The sequence below is a fragment of the Echiichthys vipera genome, assembly GCF_963691815.1.
Source record: "Echiichthys vipera genome assembly, chromosome: 8".
Lineage (NCBI taxonomy): Eukaryota > Metazoa > Chordata > Actinopteri > Perciformes > Trachinidae > Echiichthys > Echiichthys vipera.
The window spans coordinates 16936059-16949935 of record NC_139833.1 but is presented as its reverse complement, the minus strand read 5'-3'; the positions used below and the strand labels follow the sequence as shown (position 1 = coordinate 16949935).

The 13877-nt window shown below is 40.2% G+C and overlaps 1 protein-coding gene across 3 annotated transcripts in view; it reads right to left on the bottom strand.

Moving 5' to 3' along the window:
• Positions 1-12498, bottom strand: part of aplp1 (amyloid beta (A4) precursor-like protein 1) — a 35993-nt gene extending 23495 nt beyond the window's left edge. For all 3 annotated transcript variants that reach the window (XM_083918358.1, XM_083918359.1, XM_083918360.1), the window contains exon 1: positions 12275-12498. In XM_083918358.1, the coding sequence (XP_083774484.1) occupies positions 12275-12340 (66 nt within the window). In that variant the 5' untranslated portion in view covers positions 12341-12498. The remainder of the gene's footprint in view (positions 1-12274) is intronic.
• Between the last annotated feature and the right edge of the window lie 1379 nt (positions 12499-13877).

Here is a 13877-nt window from a genome sequence, read left to right as displayed (position 1 = left end):
AAAGGTTCAAATTTCTATTAGCAAGTTCATGCTGTGAATTGAAACAGCAAGAGTGTGGTATTTTCCACAGGCTATTGTTACCTTTTCTCCCGCACAAAACCTCTATTCTGGTGAGCAAAACAGCATATGATTAAAACACAAAAAACTGCAAATGTTGCTTGTTTTGAATGTTATGAAAAAACGTCGCCCAGTTAGATGACTGGCAGGTTGACTTTGAGCTGGATCTCTGGAATTGTTAATCCACCCTGGAATTTAATCCTGAATTTAGCAGGTTAGGCTAATGGAGATTAGGTAGATTAGTAACACAATTTTCAATTTCAGACCAAGGACATATACAGAGATGATAACTTTATCGATAGTAGAATAAGGTATTGGACGAATGTGTTTTTTGTGCAGACGAGACTGGAGGTCTCAAAGCAATAACATGATGTCCTTGAGCATGTTTTAAGTAGATTAAGGGAATCTCAAAGCCTAAATTATGGGCATGTTTAGGCTAAAAGACTGTAATAATTGATCCACTTGAAGACAGACTGTCTTTCTATGGTATCCCTGACAAACAGCACGCAGTCAGCATCAATACGATCTCATGCTTCTTCTTGCTTCCTTCTTATCTCACACTCTGGGCCTTTGCTGCCTCTCAAGCCCCTCACTCTGCCTTTGACTCTGTTGTCTCTGCAGCCAATCTGTACTGAAGTCTTTCTTCCTGGGTATTCTTCTCGGGATCCGCATGTCATCTCTCCCCCAGTTCTACTTTTACTTTCACTTCATGCACTTTTTGAGCATTGCACATAGTTAGTAAGTGTATCCTCTACAGACCTGTCTACACTGCAGCTAGTGCTTGTTAAAACAAGTAAAGGAATCTGTCAATAGGGTGAAACATTGAACGGTTGAGTGCATCATACAGGCAAATAGTCTTGGAACTTAAATCACTCGGGTAAAATTTGTCAAGTTCACATTATTTTCATTAAATTAAATAGGACATAGATGCATTTCATCCATATGATTTATGACCGCAGATGCTGTTTGCTCTATAATAGCACAAATATGTAAATCAGGAACTGTTAATCTGTCTTGTTTCCGCTGTATCAGTATTGTATATCCTTTTTTATTGTAATTGAGTGTTTATATTAAAGCTTGCTAAATAAATCAAACTATGCTTAACTGAATGTACATATATAAGACAAACAGACTTTTAGCAGAACATGGAGTAACATACTGTACGGCTGAGACGTGTTGACAGAGGAGGGGGAGAGTGCTATCTTTTTCCTTCGTCTCTGATTTATTCACAATTCACAACGCATCGCATCGTGCCAGCTCCCCTGGGAACCGGTCTAGCAGATGCATCTTATGGAAATTAGGTTATATATACAGTATACTACATATGTTGTGTGAGCCTCACGCAGAGAAAGTGAGGTAGAGTAGTATGTGGTTGTGAGTATTTATTTACATATTTGTGGAGGCGGGTGTGGCCAGAAAGCTAAAATAATACATTTTTAATTGTGTCCACACATTATGTATAATGGTATGTATGTAATAAATAACTCATTACAAAACATGTTGGTTCATGGCTTTAATTCTGAGGTACGTGGTATCCCCACAGTGGGAACAAACTGGTCTTTAACTCCCAGTGAGAGGTCACAATGTACACCTTTAGCCCAACAAACTACAGAGACATATTGAGGGGATAACCTCTTCACAGGTCTCTCAGAAAGTATGGTGCACTGCACAGCATCTTTGGCCTACTCCTCATGATAATGAGGTGCTCTGTTATTGAACAGCAGGATGAACAGCTTATGCCGGGGCCCACTGGGACTGGCTTGCCACTTGTACAAAGCAAAAGAAAAAAAACAGGGTTCTGCTACGGGCAAACTTGATGAAAGAGCGCACAGTGCGGCTGGTGTCGTTTTCCGACATTTACCATCGGCTTCCACTCACTTGCCGTCCTTTTCGTCTGTCTCATTTGTTCCCAACAAACCCGTAAACACACATTTATTTAGCCCTCTCCACTACGTTCTCCCTCTCAGCATCATTTGGCCACTGAGGGGGGTTGCCATGGTAACACCACCTACAGGAGCCGGCTACCTTCCCTGTTACCGTAGCAACTGGTTCCCTACAGAATTTCAAGCATGTCACTCAGTCTCTCTCCGGCTTGTTATCAGTCTGCCTCTCTCTGTCTCTTCCCTTCTCACATGAAAGGGTCCCCATATGTTTGGTTCGACTTTGTATCCCCGGCAGGTCGCTGGCTTAATGGTTGGTTTGCTTTCCTTATCACTGTCTGCTGGTTGTTTATACACCACTTAAATTACTTAGCAATGTTGAGTTAGACTTACTGACTGTCTTTAGAGTGAGGAAAAACTTAAATGTTTGTCCTGTAATATTATAGAAATTTTTGTCAACAATGTCTATATATATAGCAGTTCTAATGACAATTAATTAATAATATATATGATATAATTAACAACATTGTAATCAAAAAATGAATTAAGTCGAAATTAATCACCAACTCTTAATAAAGACATTTATCATGAAACATGGCAAACATTAGTTGTTTTTAGCTACTGACATGCTATATTTTATGTTTATTATGACCGTAAACTTGGGTTGGACTGATGGTCGGACATATCAGTAGTATTTTTTATTGCTACCTTGGGATGTGGGAAAATGTGATGGCCATTTTTTTCTACTAGATTGCTTCATAGATTAAACAATCACTTCAATCAACGCAAAAAAAAAAATCTAGAGATTGATAAATTTAGTTGTTAGTCACAGTCATAAATGTATACAATATAACATGGTATAATTTGATATAATTAGGTCATTTTTTATTATAGTGATACTGAATTAAGGATTTAGACGAAATACTATGGCTATGAACCAATCAGATTGCTTGATTTGAGCTTAACTTTTTAGAATATAATATAATACATCAATGGTATTAACAATATAAACACAGTTAATACAATATAGCGTATTTAACAATTTAGTCTGATTACACCACTATCATTGACTGCATTATATTGTGTTGTTTTTGATGATCCCACTCTTGCTAAATCTCAATGTGGTGACTCAGTAGCTGACTGAATGATTCGTCACATAGTCCTCTGATTCCTCTGCTTCAGGGCTACACAGCCTGCATGCTACAACACAACTGATTATCTTTCCATTTTTCATTAATCAGCTTCTCCAATAGTCTGTCCCTCCAAGACTTTCTTTAAGTACGCTCATATCCACTATTACAAAGGATGGGATATGTACAAATTTCTTCAACTGACTGTCATAGCTAAATCAAGGCGTATAATGATAAATCCCTTTCCCTTTATGTGTCAAGCCTAATTTTCAAAACAAGCACTTTTAAGTACCAGTAGCAGTATGAAGTGCAGTTAATGATTATGATGATAACTGAGATCATGTCAGACGGACATGTCCTGTCTCGCTTTAGCCCTCTCAGTGTTATTTTAGACCCGGCCACTCTGGTGAGATAATGCGTGCTGGCTGTGCAGTCTGCCAGTCTGTGCTGCAGAATCACTCAGTAGATTAAATATTAGTGTTATCTCATTTCCTAGGGCCATAAAGTCTCCACAGAATGTCCGACTGAAGGAAATATGGTTTAATCATTGAGGCCAATCTGTACTAAACACCCCTCACTGGTGCATGGAACCTCCATTTGTGCTTTGTACTTTTATTACATGCTTTTCCCAAACCACTGCTAACCTCATGTGACACGTATTTGTCAGATGAGCTTGGGTGAGTATTGGCTGTTAACTAGCACAGCTTGGCCTTGACGGGCACAATGACCCTGAGCTGAATAATAAAACAATGGCATACTATTCTCTCACCATCACTGGTTTAATCTTATTGTTGATTGTTAACAGCAGCCGAAGCAGCACCTGAGTCTCTTTATCATCTATAGCTGTTTGCACCTGCTTGTTTGTTTATAGTAGGCCATCTGTGTATACTGTATAAAACAGAGGCAGAGTCAATTGCAGGAATCCTTTGGAGAATCTAAGCTGGGGTTGATGAATACTCAGCATCGAGTCAAATACTGTGGGAACATTTTGTCTCAAGGGAAGGGAGGAGGGTTGGAGTTTCCTTTTGCTGTGAATATACACTCCTCAACGACACATTCTAAAACACTGGTAAATAAACAACTGCTAGCAATGATCCGGGTTGCATATCTGTTATTTTTATATGTATTCTGCTAGTGAACAGAGTAGAACAGGCCGAGATAGTGAACAGGAAACAAAACAAGTCGCCTGTGGCCATCTAACTCATTAGTGATAGCAAAATGGAGAGAGGTCCTTAGGAATTTGGTTCAACTGGGCAAGTTTTAACTGTTATTTCAGTTGTACTCATTGAACGACCAACTTTTAATATTAAAATAAAAATTAGAGAACAACAAAGTAATACTTGATTCTTTCTTAAATACTGGTATTTTTATAGTCCATAATTTGATAGAATATCCGCTGCTGTACTATCATGTTTTTTTTAAATAACCAAGGCACTTCAACAAAAAACTTTGTTTTGTGAAAAAGACAGTGAGCTAAATTAGAGAACAGTAAACATTTTATCAGAAGAGAAGATTAAAACAATGTTTTCTTAGGCTATAGGATTAAAAAATGAATAGAAAGTGTAGAGGCCCTTGCTTTAAATGACTTCAGCACATCTGCGGCCACAGGACATCACTAATTTCTCACACTGCTCTGGTTTGATCTTGGGACAGAAATAGGGAGACAATTGCAGGGAAGGTATTGCATGTTGCCGAAGGAGGTTCACATGAACATTTGCGTTCACCCTGCCATGTAGCTGAACAAGAGGCCCAACTCCTGCAGCAGAAAACATCCCCCAAACCGTGACCCTTCCTCCTCCAAATTTAACTGACTTCTTTACACACTTTGGGTTCAGTCTTTCCCCAGTCCTACGCCGAACAGAATGTTTCCCATCTGACCCAAATAAATTGAGTGTACTCTGATCATTGAAATGCACTCTGGACCAGTTCTCCTCTGTCCAAACAACAAGCTCCTCAGCAAAGGCATGTCTGGAATTTTCATTCTGCCTGATGAAGAGAGGTTTGGTCACTGCAGAGTGGGCTTTCAGTCCAAATTGTCTTAAATGATGAGACACTATGTGGCCAGACAGATCCTCGCCCTGTTCAGCACTGAACTGTTGAGCAATTACAGCTGCAGTGTTGAACCGAATCCCCATTGAGAGTCTTTGCATAATCCTGTTTTGTTTTACATGGATGACCGGCCTTTTTGAGGGAATTTGTGCCGTTGTAAAGTTTTAATATTCTTGAAATCACAGACTGTGAACGCCCAACCTCCCTCTAATGGCTGAAAGGGTCATCCCTTTGGCCTTCATCTGGACAACCTACTGTCACAGGGTTTCAGTCACCTTAGAGCGGCTTGCCATCTTGCAACGTAACCAGGAGAGCTGCCAGATAAATAGGGTGTGTCCAACAATACGTACATTTTTACCAGGTGCCAGATTAACACCAATAGATGGAAGGTATCTGAAAGTTTAAGTGCCTTGGTTATTTAAAAAACACGCTAGTACAGCAGTGGTATAGCCACAGCGAATATTCTATCAAATTCTGGACAGTAAAAAAAAAAAACTGTATTTCAGAATAAATCAAGTATTTATTAGTTATTCTCTTATTTTGATCTCCACTGTAGGTCATTTCATATCTCCATAATGATATTTATAACAATATAGCATGTTTTCTGGTAATTTAATAGATAAATAGTCTGTATGAAATAAATACATGGTAAAGCCTATTTTTGTTTACTCAAGTTTGAATTTATTACGTAACAAATGAATATTAGAGTATTTTCTCATTTTATTAAGAACTTTGGGGCAAAATTAAAACCAAAAATATGTGACATCAGATATTCTGAGAATTTTAGGTTAGTATGTGCTTGTTAGTATTATCATTATTATCAATTTTGAAGACATTATTGTGTATCATGATATGTTGATATATGATTTCATCGAGTTCATTAGCAAGGTGTAGTGACAATGGAAAACCGGGCCGTGAGATTTAGATGTCTGAAAATATAAAGAATGAAGAAAGAAAAAGAAAGAGTTGCAGTGCAGAAGAAAAATAGTATCACGAAGGGCAAGTTTGGAGCATGAATTATTCAAGGACAATCAAAGTACACACAAGAGAAAGTGAAAAGATGTCACTGGCCACTGAAAGCTGCTGAGGCAGATGGAGGAGCAGTGTCTGGGAGAGTGGGCAGGGGAGGGGTAAGGAGTGCCGAAGGCTGGGCCAGAGATGGGGGGGGGGGGGGGGGCGCAGACAGGCGTGGGGATTTTCTTTTGTCTCCTGTAGAGCGAGGCTAAGGGAGTGGACCTGGACGGTGGGGGGAAGAGGGGTCACAAAAAAAACAGGTACCATGAAGATAGAGGACTGGCATGGGAGCGTTGAGAGGCTGCGTGACAAGTGCCAAAGCCCCGTTGACAAGTGAGAGCCCAGACCTTTCCACGGCCTTCAATAATTGATGCGGCTTCTGCAGCGTGCCATCTTTATAAAGCAGCAAGTGTGTGGTGAATGTGTGTGTATTTCTGAGTTATCTGTGTAAGTGTATGACCTAATTTAGGTTATTTCTACCCATAATAACCACTGTATCTTTGTTACATTTGGATTGATGTCTTGGAAATTACCTTTTAGTCTGTCTGTTAGGAGCTGTGTGTTTGGTTCGCAGTTAATGCTGTGCAAAGCAAAACAACCTGCCGCGAGAACATTATTTCCCTCCATAATGCCCCCAATGTTCTCCTGTAAAATGTTAATACTGACCTGATCATTCTCAGTGGACCCAACAACCCCACACTCTCTCAAACCCTGCAGTCACGGCTGTAAAGGAAATTAGATTTTTTTTGCAGTCCCACTTTCACACAACTCAGGGCTCCACTCTGGCCACAGGGTCTTTTTCTTGCCTCTGCCCTCCCATTCCTCGTCTCATTTCAAGGCCACCTGTGAATACATGTACATGACAGAGATGGATCTCTCTGCTCCCAGATGCTCGGGCTGAGCAACTATAGGGCTGGGTTCCTCCATTAGCATGCACTCCACCCTGCAACCCACATAACATTTTACATGCTCTACATCACTAACTTTCTCTCTATCCTCCCTCACCCTCTCCGTTTTTCAAATCATTCGCCGTGCCAGGGCAATCCCCCCTCTCTCTCTCACTCTCTACGCCAGCCCTAAATCTATTTCACTGCACTTTCTCTCTTCTTCCTCCTGAACACGAAGGACAAGTGTTATCACCACACTGCAGATGTTTTTGAGGGGGGCTCCTCGGAACCCTCCCACTGGCTGTGGCAGTACTAAACACCTCGCTTCGTGCCGGCATTAAACTTTTTTTCCGCAAAAATCCAACCCATTAGGCTTACTGAGGCAGTTATGCGGGGTGTGAAGACCTTGGACTGCAGTGATATCTCTGCCCTACAAGACAACGGAGAGGGCCCACAGCTGGATGGGATCAGGGTGGCTGGTGTATCTCAATCCCTCTAGGTTACGCTGAGCAAATGCATGACGTATGCAAAAACACACAGAAGAAACACACATTGGAACCATGCTGTCCTATCCGGGCTTCAGCTTTTACAGACGCAGGCCCCATGGATCTCCATGTAAGTGGCATTCAGTAAGCACATGATGAGGGTAAAGTCATCTTTGGGAAGTTAATATTAGTCCTTGATTATGTTTAACCTAGAAACAGCCATGTATTCTGGGAAGCCAAATATATTAACTCATCAGATGCAGTGCATCAGGTTATGCATGGCAGGCTATTGAGATGACACAAGGTGATGAGCCTTGAAAGCAAACATTATTAAACACTGAATTGGGAATTACTCCCTTTCCAGCTGAGACGCATAATTTGAAATATTTCAGAAAGGCAAGGAGACTAGGTTGAATCATCTTAATGAAGATTTAGCAGAGATTCCCTTAACCTATCAGAAGGATGTCTTGCAAATGTGCAATTAATGACAATTTATATTCAGCTGCAAGCTGGATCAACTCCATGTCTAGAGGAACAAACACAAATATATTTTCTTTATTCATACTCTAAACGACTTGTAGCGATAATAGAAATAAAATCCTCCAATAACCCTTTGAACGACACAGCAGCAAAAGGAGCTGTTTTAGTGTTGTCCATTGTGGGAATGGCCAACAGGACACATAAATATCATTCATAAGTTTGTCACCTTTAGTAACAGCTCAATTGCTAGGGCTTTTTTACAGCGCTCCTTTCCTTCGGGTACAGTGTAGATTTAATTTCATAATGACTCTGCAGGGTTTATTCCAGTTCCTGCGAGTGTGCTGCATTTCACTAACCTTGAAAAGGAAGTCATATACAGAGAACGGAGAGGAAACGTGTGATACAACAAAATGGTATGTTTTATGCCCACTGGCACACAGATATAGTAGAGAATAGCAAGCGCACGGGAATCCATTAGTGAAACCCGATTATCTCTTGGCTCTAAAATTAATTGAGTGAGTGTAGGGCAGTGTGTGTGTGTGTGTGTGCATGTGTGTGTGAGAGAGAGAAAGAGAGAGAGATGTGGTCGTCTTTTTTTTCTTGTTTTTTCCCCAACAAATCCTCTTGTGTTACTGCACTGAAAGGCAGATGGGGGTGGGAGTTGCATGGATCTGTATGGCTGTATTTCAGCACAAGGACTGAAACTGCTGTTGGTGGGGATGTGGTGGTGGAAGAGGGGGATGACTGTATGACTCACCATTTTCATTTTTAATCTTCAGCTTTACTAAACTTGCTTCCTATCCTTCTGCTCTTTCCTTCCATTTTCTCTCCCTCCCTTCCTCCCTTTATACTTTCCCAGACCTTCAGTATTTCCTGAAACCTGTAGATACGCCGGGTTAGTTTCTCAGTCTTCTGCAGCCTCTCTGGATTGGAGGGCTCAGGTTCACACTGCAGTCATCTATCTTGGTAAATACAGAGCTAAATTTGAGCATACCAGTAGTCCCTGTAGTCTCCAATCTTTATATGATTGCTTTCATAAATAGGATATTCCTGTGTGGGGTTGTGTTGTAGGAAAAACTGAGCTCACTGGCTGCAATCGGATTTATGTTTTGTTGATAAGTAAGTAATCACACTGTCATTATCATTGCCCTAATGTTTTTGATCTTAAAGAATAGGCCCGGGTGGTATCACACTTTATAAAATGGGTAGCTCAAATTAAACAATCTGACCGGTTCATAACTTCGGTATAATAACAATAAACAGACATGACGTCTAATTCCTTTGCAAAGTAGTATCACTCCATGTCTGGAAAAAAAAGAAAACTTAACAAAGTTAGCTAGCTAAATCAGATACAACATGTAAACATTTAAGCAATAGTTCAAAATAGGCAGTGGTTTATTGTGATTATGTCGCATCAGTCCGAACAACTCCCATTAGCTGTGATATAATAACAACATTCCACTACCTGTCACAAGCTATTGCTTTAATATACAATAGAATTAAACAAGTCAATTTAGGAATTACAGTTGGAGACTCTGTCAAACCATATCTGCAGTAGCTGTTACTACAATATCCCTGGTTGTATTAGACCATTGCAGCTAATGGTGCAAATCAGTGACCAGGACTGCTAAATGACAATTTCAGATTGAGACAGAAGAGGTATCATGATACAACATCAAATCCTTTTTAATGGTATATGTTATATCACATAATTAGAGCTGAAATAATAAGTCGATAAATCAATTAGATGAATGACAAATAATCAGCAACCATTTTCAAATAGACATTTAAGCAACGTTTTCTAAGTGAAAACTTTTGTATTTTACTCTTTTCTGATCAACTAAATGCCTTTGGGGTTTAGAGTGTTAGTTGGATAAAACAAGATGGCTGAATATTTCAACTTGGACTTCAAATTGTGATCAGCCTTTTTGCTATTCCCTGACATTTAAAATGCATAAATCGATTAATTGAGAAAATCCTGGTCAAAAATCAATATCAGCAGCAGTGAAAATAATTGTTAGTTGAAGCACTGATAACGAAATCTACGTTAATGGCTGAAATAAATAGCAAGGAATATTTTTTGACAAAAAAACGAAACACCTGACCAATCATAGTAGTTTATTACATTCATGTATAAGAATATATTATTGCCATAAAGCAGCCCTGCTCTTTGATTCCCAACAATGACCTACTAAGACCAAGGATGTTAAAGGGATAAATACTACGACAAAACAAATTCTATCACCTCACAGTATATATTATTACATTGCCCACCCCTATAGTATCATAATGTGATTTACTGTGATATAGTATCCATATTGCCCACTTCTATTAAAGATGTAAGAGCACATGTAACCCACTTAGAGACTACCCCACAAATTTAATTGAATCCAAACCTCCTCTGCACAATGAATGTCAGACTACATGATATATGTATAAGTTTAGAAGCTGCCCATAACGGTGGTTGTTCCTGTCATCTTGTTCATGAATGACCTCTTGTATCAGAAATGTTGACCGTGTCAACTAGCTAAAAGCTCTTGGTGCTGCGACAGGTACAGTAAATGGGAGTTACCTGGAAAGTCATTTCTTGACTTGACACATGACAACTCAAACATGAACGCGTCTGTCCAATCAGAACACAGGACGATTGGTGAATTTGTATTTCAGCTAGAAATGATCGTGGTTTTACTAATCCAGAACACTGTCTGGAAATTTAATTTGATTACGCTCTGATTCTCCCAGTGCACTGCCAAATTTATATATTACAGTATAAAAGAGAGATCAAAACAAATGTATCCAATTTGCGCATTTCAGCTGAATGAGTGTTGAGTAAATTAAGGGAAGCTGACAGTTTTATTAGGATTAATACCACAGTGTAATCCAGCCAGCCAGCCCTCTCAAAGCGTAATCTTCAGTGTAAACCTTCATGGGCAGGTCTCCTTGTATGAAGCGAAAGCCTGTTCCTCAGCATAGCAGTAATCCCGCTAAGGCTCTTAGAGAAGTTAAATTATTTCAGTATGAAAGGAGAGGCTTTATGACTGTTACAGACTCGCTGTGGAAGATGGCTAATAAATAAACATCTTGCAAATCCTCTTAGGAACTTGAACCAACAGTCAGGATGCTCAATATTCCACCTATCTTCGATACCGCCGCTTCAGTCGCTCTTTATTTCCAGGTGGAAAAGTACATTTGACCTGAGCCACAGCTCCAGCTGGGACACCATGACTCATCCTTTCTTTCTCTCCTTCCCTCCACACTCACCTCCAAACACAACCCTCTGCTCCTACACACAAATATCCATGCTCCAACCTGAATTTGTGACTCAGGTCTATTAGGGGGGGGGGGGGGGGGGGATAGAGATGATGGGTGCACTGAAAGGTTATTAAAGGCAGAGTCCATCAAACTGTATGTCTGCTGTAAGTCATGATGAGACAGGTGGGAGGTGGAAGCAGCTGGCAGCCTATTGATCTGTCCTCTCTACCAGAGACTTTCACTATCTCCTCTCTACCTATTTTATGGAGACAGATGCCAATAGGATGACCCCATATCTCTCATTAGTATACTCTGTATCACACTCTTATGTCCAGAGATGTATTAAAGCCAACGGTTTATTCACATGCATTTTTCAAGCCACCCTATTTTTAAAAAAGAGGTATGTGTCAACGTTCCCCGATCCCCACTGTACATTGGGAGTTTTCTTATCTATCCAGTGCTCCGCAAAGACCAAATGTAAGCAGAACAGCGATTGAATATGCATGAGTCCATCCTGCTCAAGAGCTGTACCACTCCTCTAAAAGGACGGATGCGAGCAGATTTGTCCCTCTGACAAGGCCAGACGGGATTAGATCTCCATCCTTCCACAGAGCAAAAAGGCCTGTGACATTTTTTCCCCCACGTCTGACACAGGCCCAGACTTGACGCAGCGAGCCGAACACACTGTAAACCACATCTCTACGAATATAAAGTATATTGACGTCCTGCGTGTCCAGCTTCCATTCATATGATATTGCAATCTTTGCAATTTAAAAAACCCTCTCCCTGTCGCTGCGTTTTTGCATGGACGCTGTCTGTCATTACTCATGTTGACATAGGACGGAGCCCGGGGATGCATTTGCAAATTAAACCTGCCCTAGATAAGGGTGCGTGTCAGCAATATGGAGATAGAGGCAGCTGTATGCGTGGCAGGTTTAATGTCGTAATGAGTAGAACACAGCATATTGTCCACATCGACGTTCAGACAGACAGCAAAATAGCAATGCGCCATCAAATGGTTCAGATTGACTTGCTCTTACCTCGACGTTTTCCCACACGCAGTAGGACAATACAGCCATCAATATAGGTATTGTGGTATGTCCCATTTTCTCGCCTTCTTTTGTCTCTTTTTTAAAAACGAAGTTGCCTTTCTGTTAAATGACTGCCTCCAACGTACACTGTCTGGTTACATCAGCTGAAGTGATGGACACTGCGTTCGTCGTGCGCCTTCCTGCGATATCTCCTGCGTCTGCGTCCTGTTCGCTCTTGCCAACGGGCTCTCCAATGGCAGCCTGGGATTTTTTTTTCTGTGGATGAAGCAAACTGACAGAACCAAGCCCTGTTTCTGCGGGTATTTATCTATCACAGAGTTTACTCATGGAGTCCTCGCGGTGGTTTAGTGAAGAGAGACCTCTGGTGGCGATGGGTCGAGAACGCACGGCACGGGTCGCTCTGCTGATTTGTCTGCGTCGGTTTTAAGCGACAATTCGCCCGAAAAGGGAATTAATTTAAAGGTTATGACTGCGGTTTTAATTTGTGATTTCGAATATGGTGAACAGCTGGCCGTGTGATGACGTCACGTGGTTAAAAACCCTTGAGCTTGGAGAGGAATGTAACTCTTAGAGAGCCCATCCCATAGAATATGATAATATATTTGATTTTATGCAATTATATTGATTTTAGCCTACTTAAAAAATTGAGGCATGAGATCCCACGTAAAGTAGTAAAGAAATGCATACTAGAGATACTTAATTAGTTTAAGTAGATTCGACATAAAGGCCAAAAGTCCTGAACACTGAAAGGCAAATCACTTGTACTTAAAATACCCTGTCAAATCCACTCTTCTTTCCAATCATTCAACTCAGCATTTTAAGTTGAAATCACTCATTTTCCCAATTACATTTAGTTCAAAATCATGATCCATCAAAGTAAAATTTGAAGTTGCTAAAACTCTCTAAAAGCAGAGGATGCTGACTGGAATGTCCAAGGAGTCTGCACCATGAAGACTTTTTGAGGGACAAAAAGACAAAACAAATATTCATGTCAATTACAACTTTTCTGTAAATATATGTGGATTGAAAGTGTATTATACACTCCTCTGACAGTCACAGTTTATAAGGAAAATGGTTCCTTTTCAGTGAATAGTCTGCATATGAGAAAAGCATTCTGTTTCAGAGCAGGTCTCTATCAGCTAACATGACAAACGTACATAGCTCTAGGGTCCAAAAAAGTCAAATGAAATCGTGTTGTATTGTTAACTACCTCTGCCAAATGGTGTGAAACAGCAAAAAATAACATCAGTTAACGTTATAATACAGTGATAAGGCCTTTTGATAGTTGAACTAAAACGTGGGTTCACACCTATTCAAAGACATTGCATTTTTCTTGACTTAAGCTTCATAGACAATATAACCTTTTCTTTCATCAATTTCCAGAATAAGAAAAAAACAATGAATTTGGAAAATGCCATCTTGTTACAGTCAACTGTCAATTGACTTTGTAGCCCTCTGATTGAGAAACTGAGAAAATACAGGTTTTATTTTCAAACTCGTGCAGATCCCAGGCTAGTCTAGAGTTTTTGTCCAAGGAGAAGATATTTTAAGCAAAATGAAGAAAACACAATTTCTTACTCTGTAAGAACTA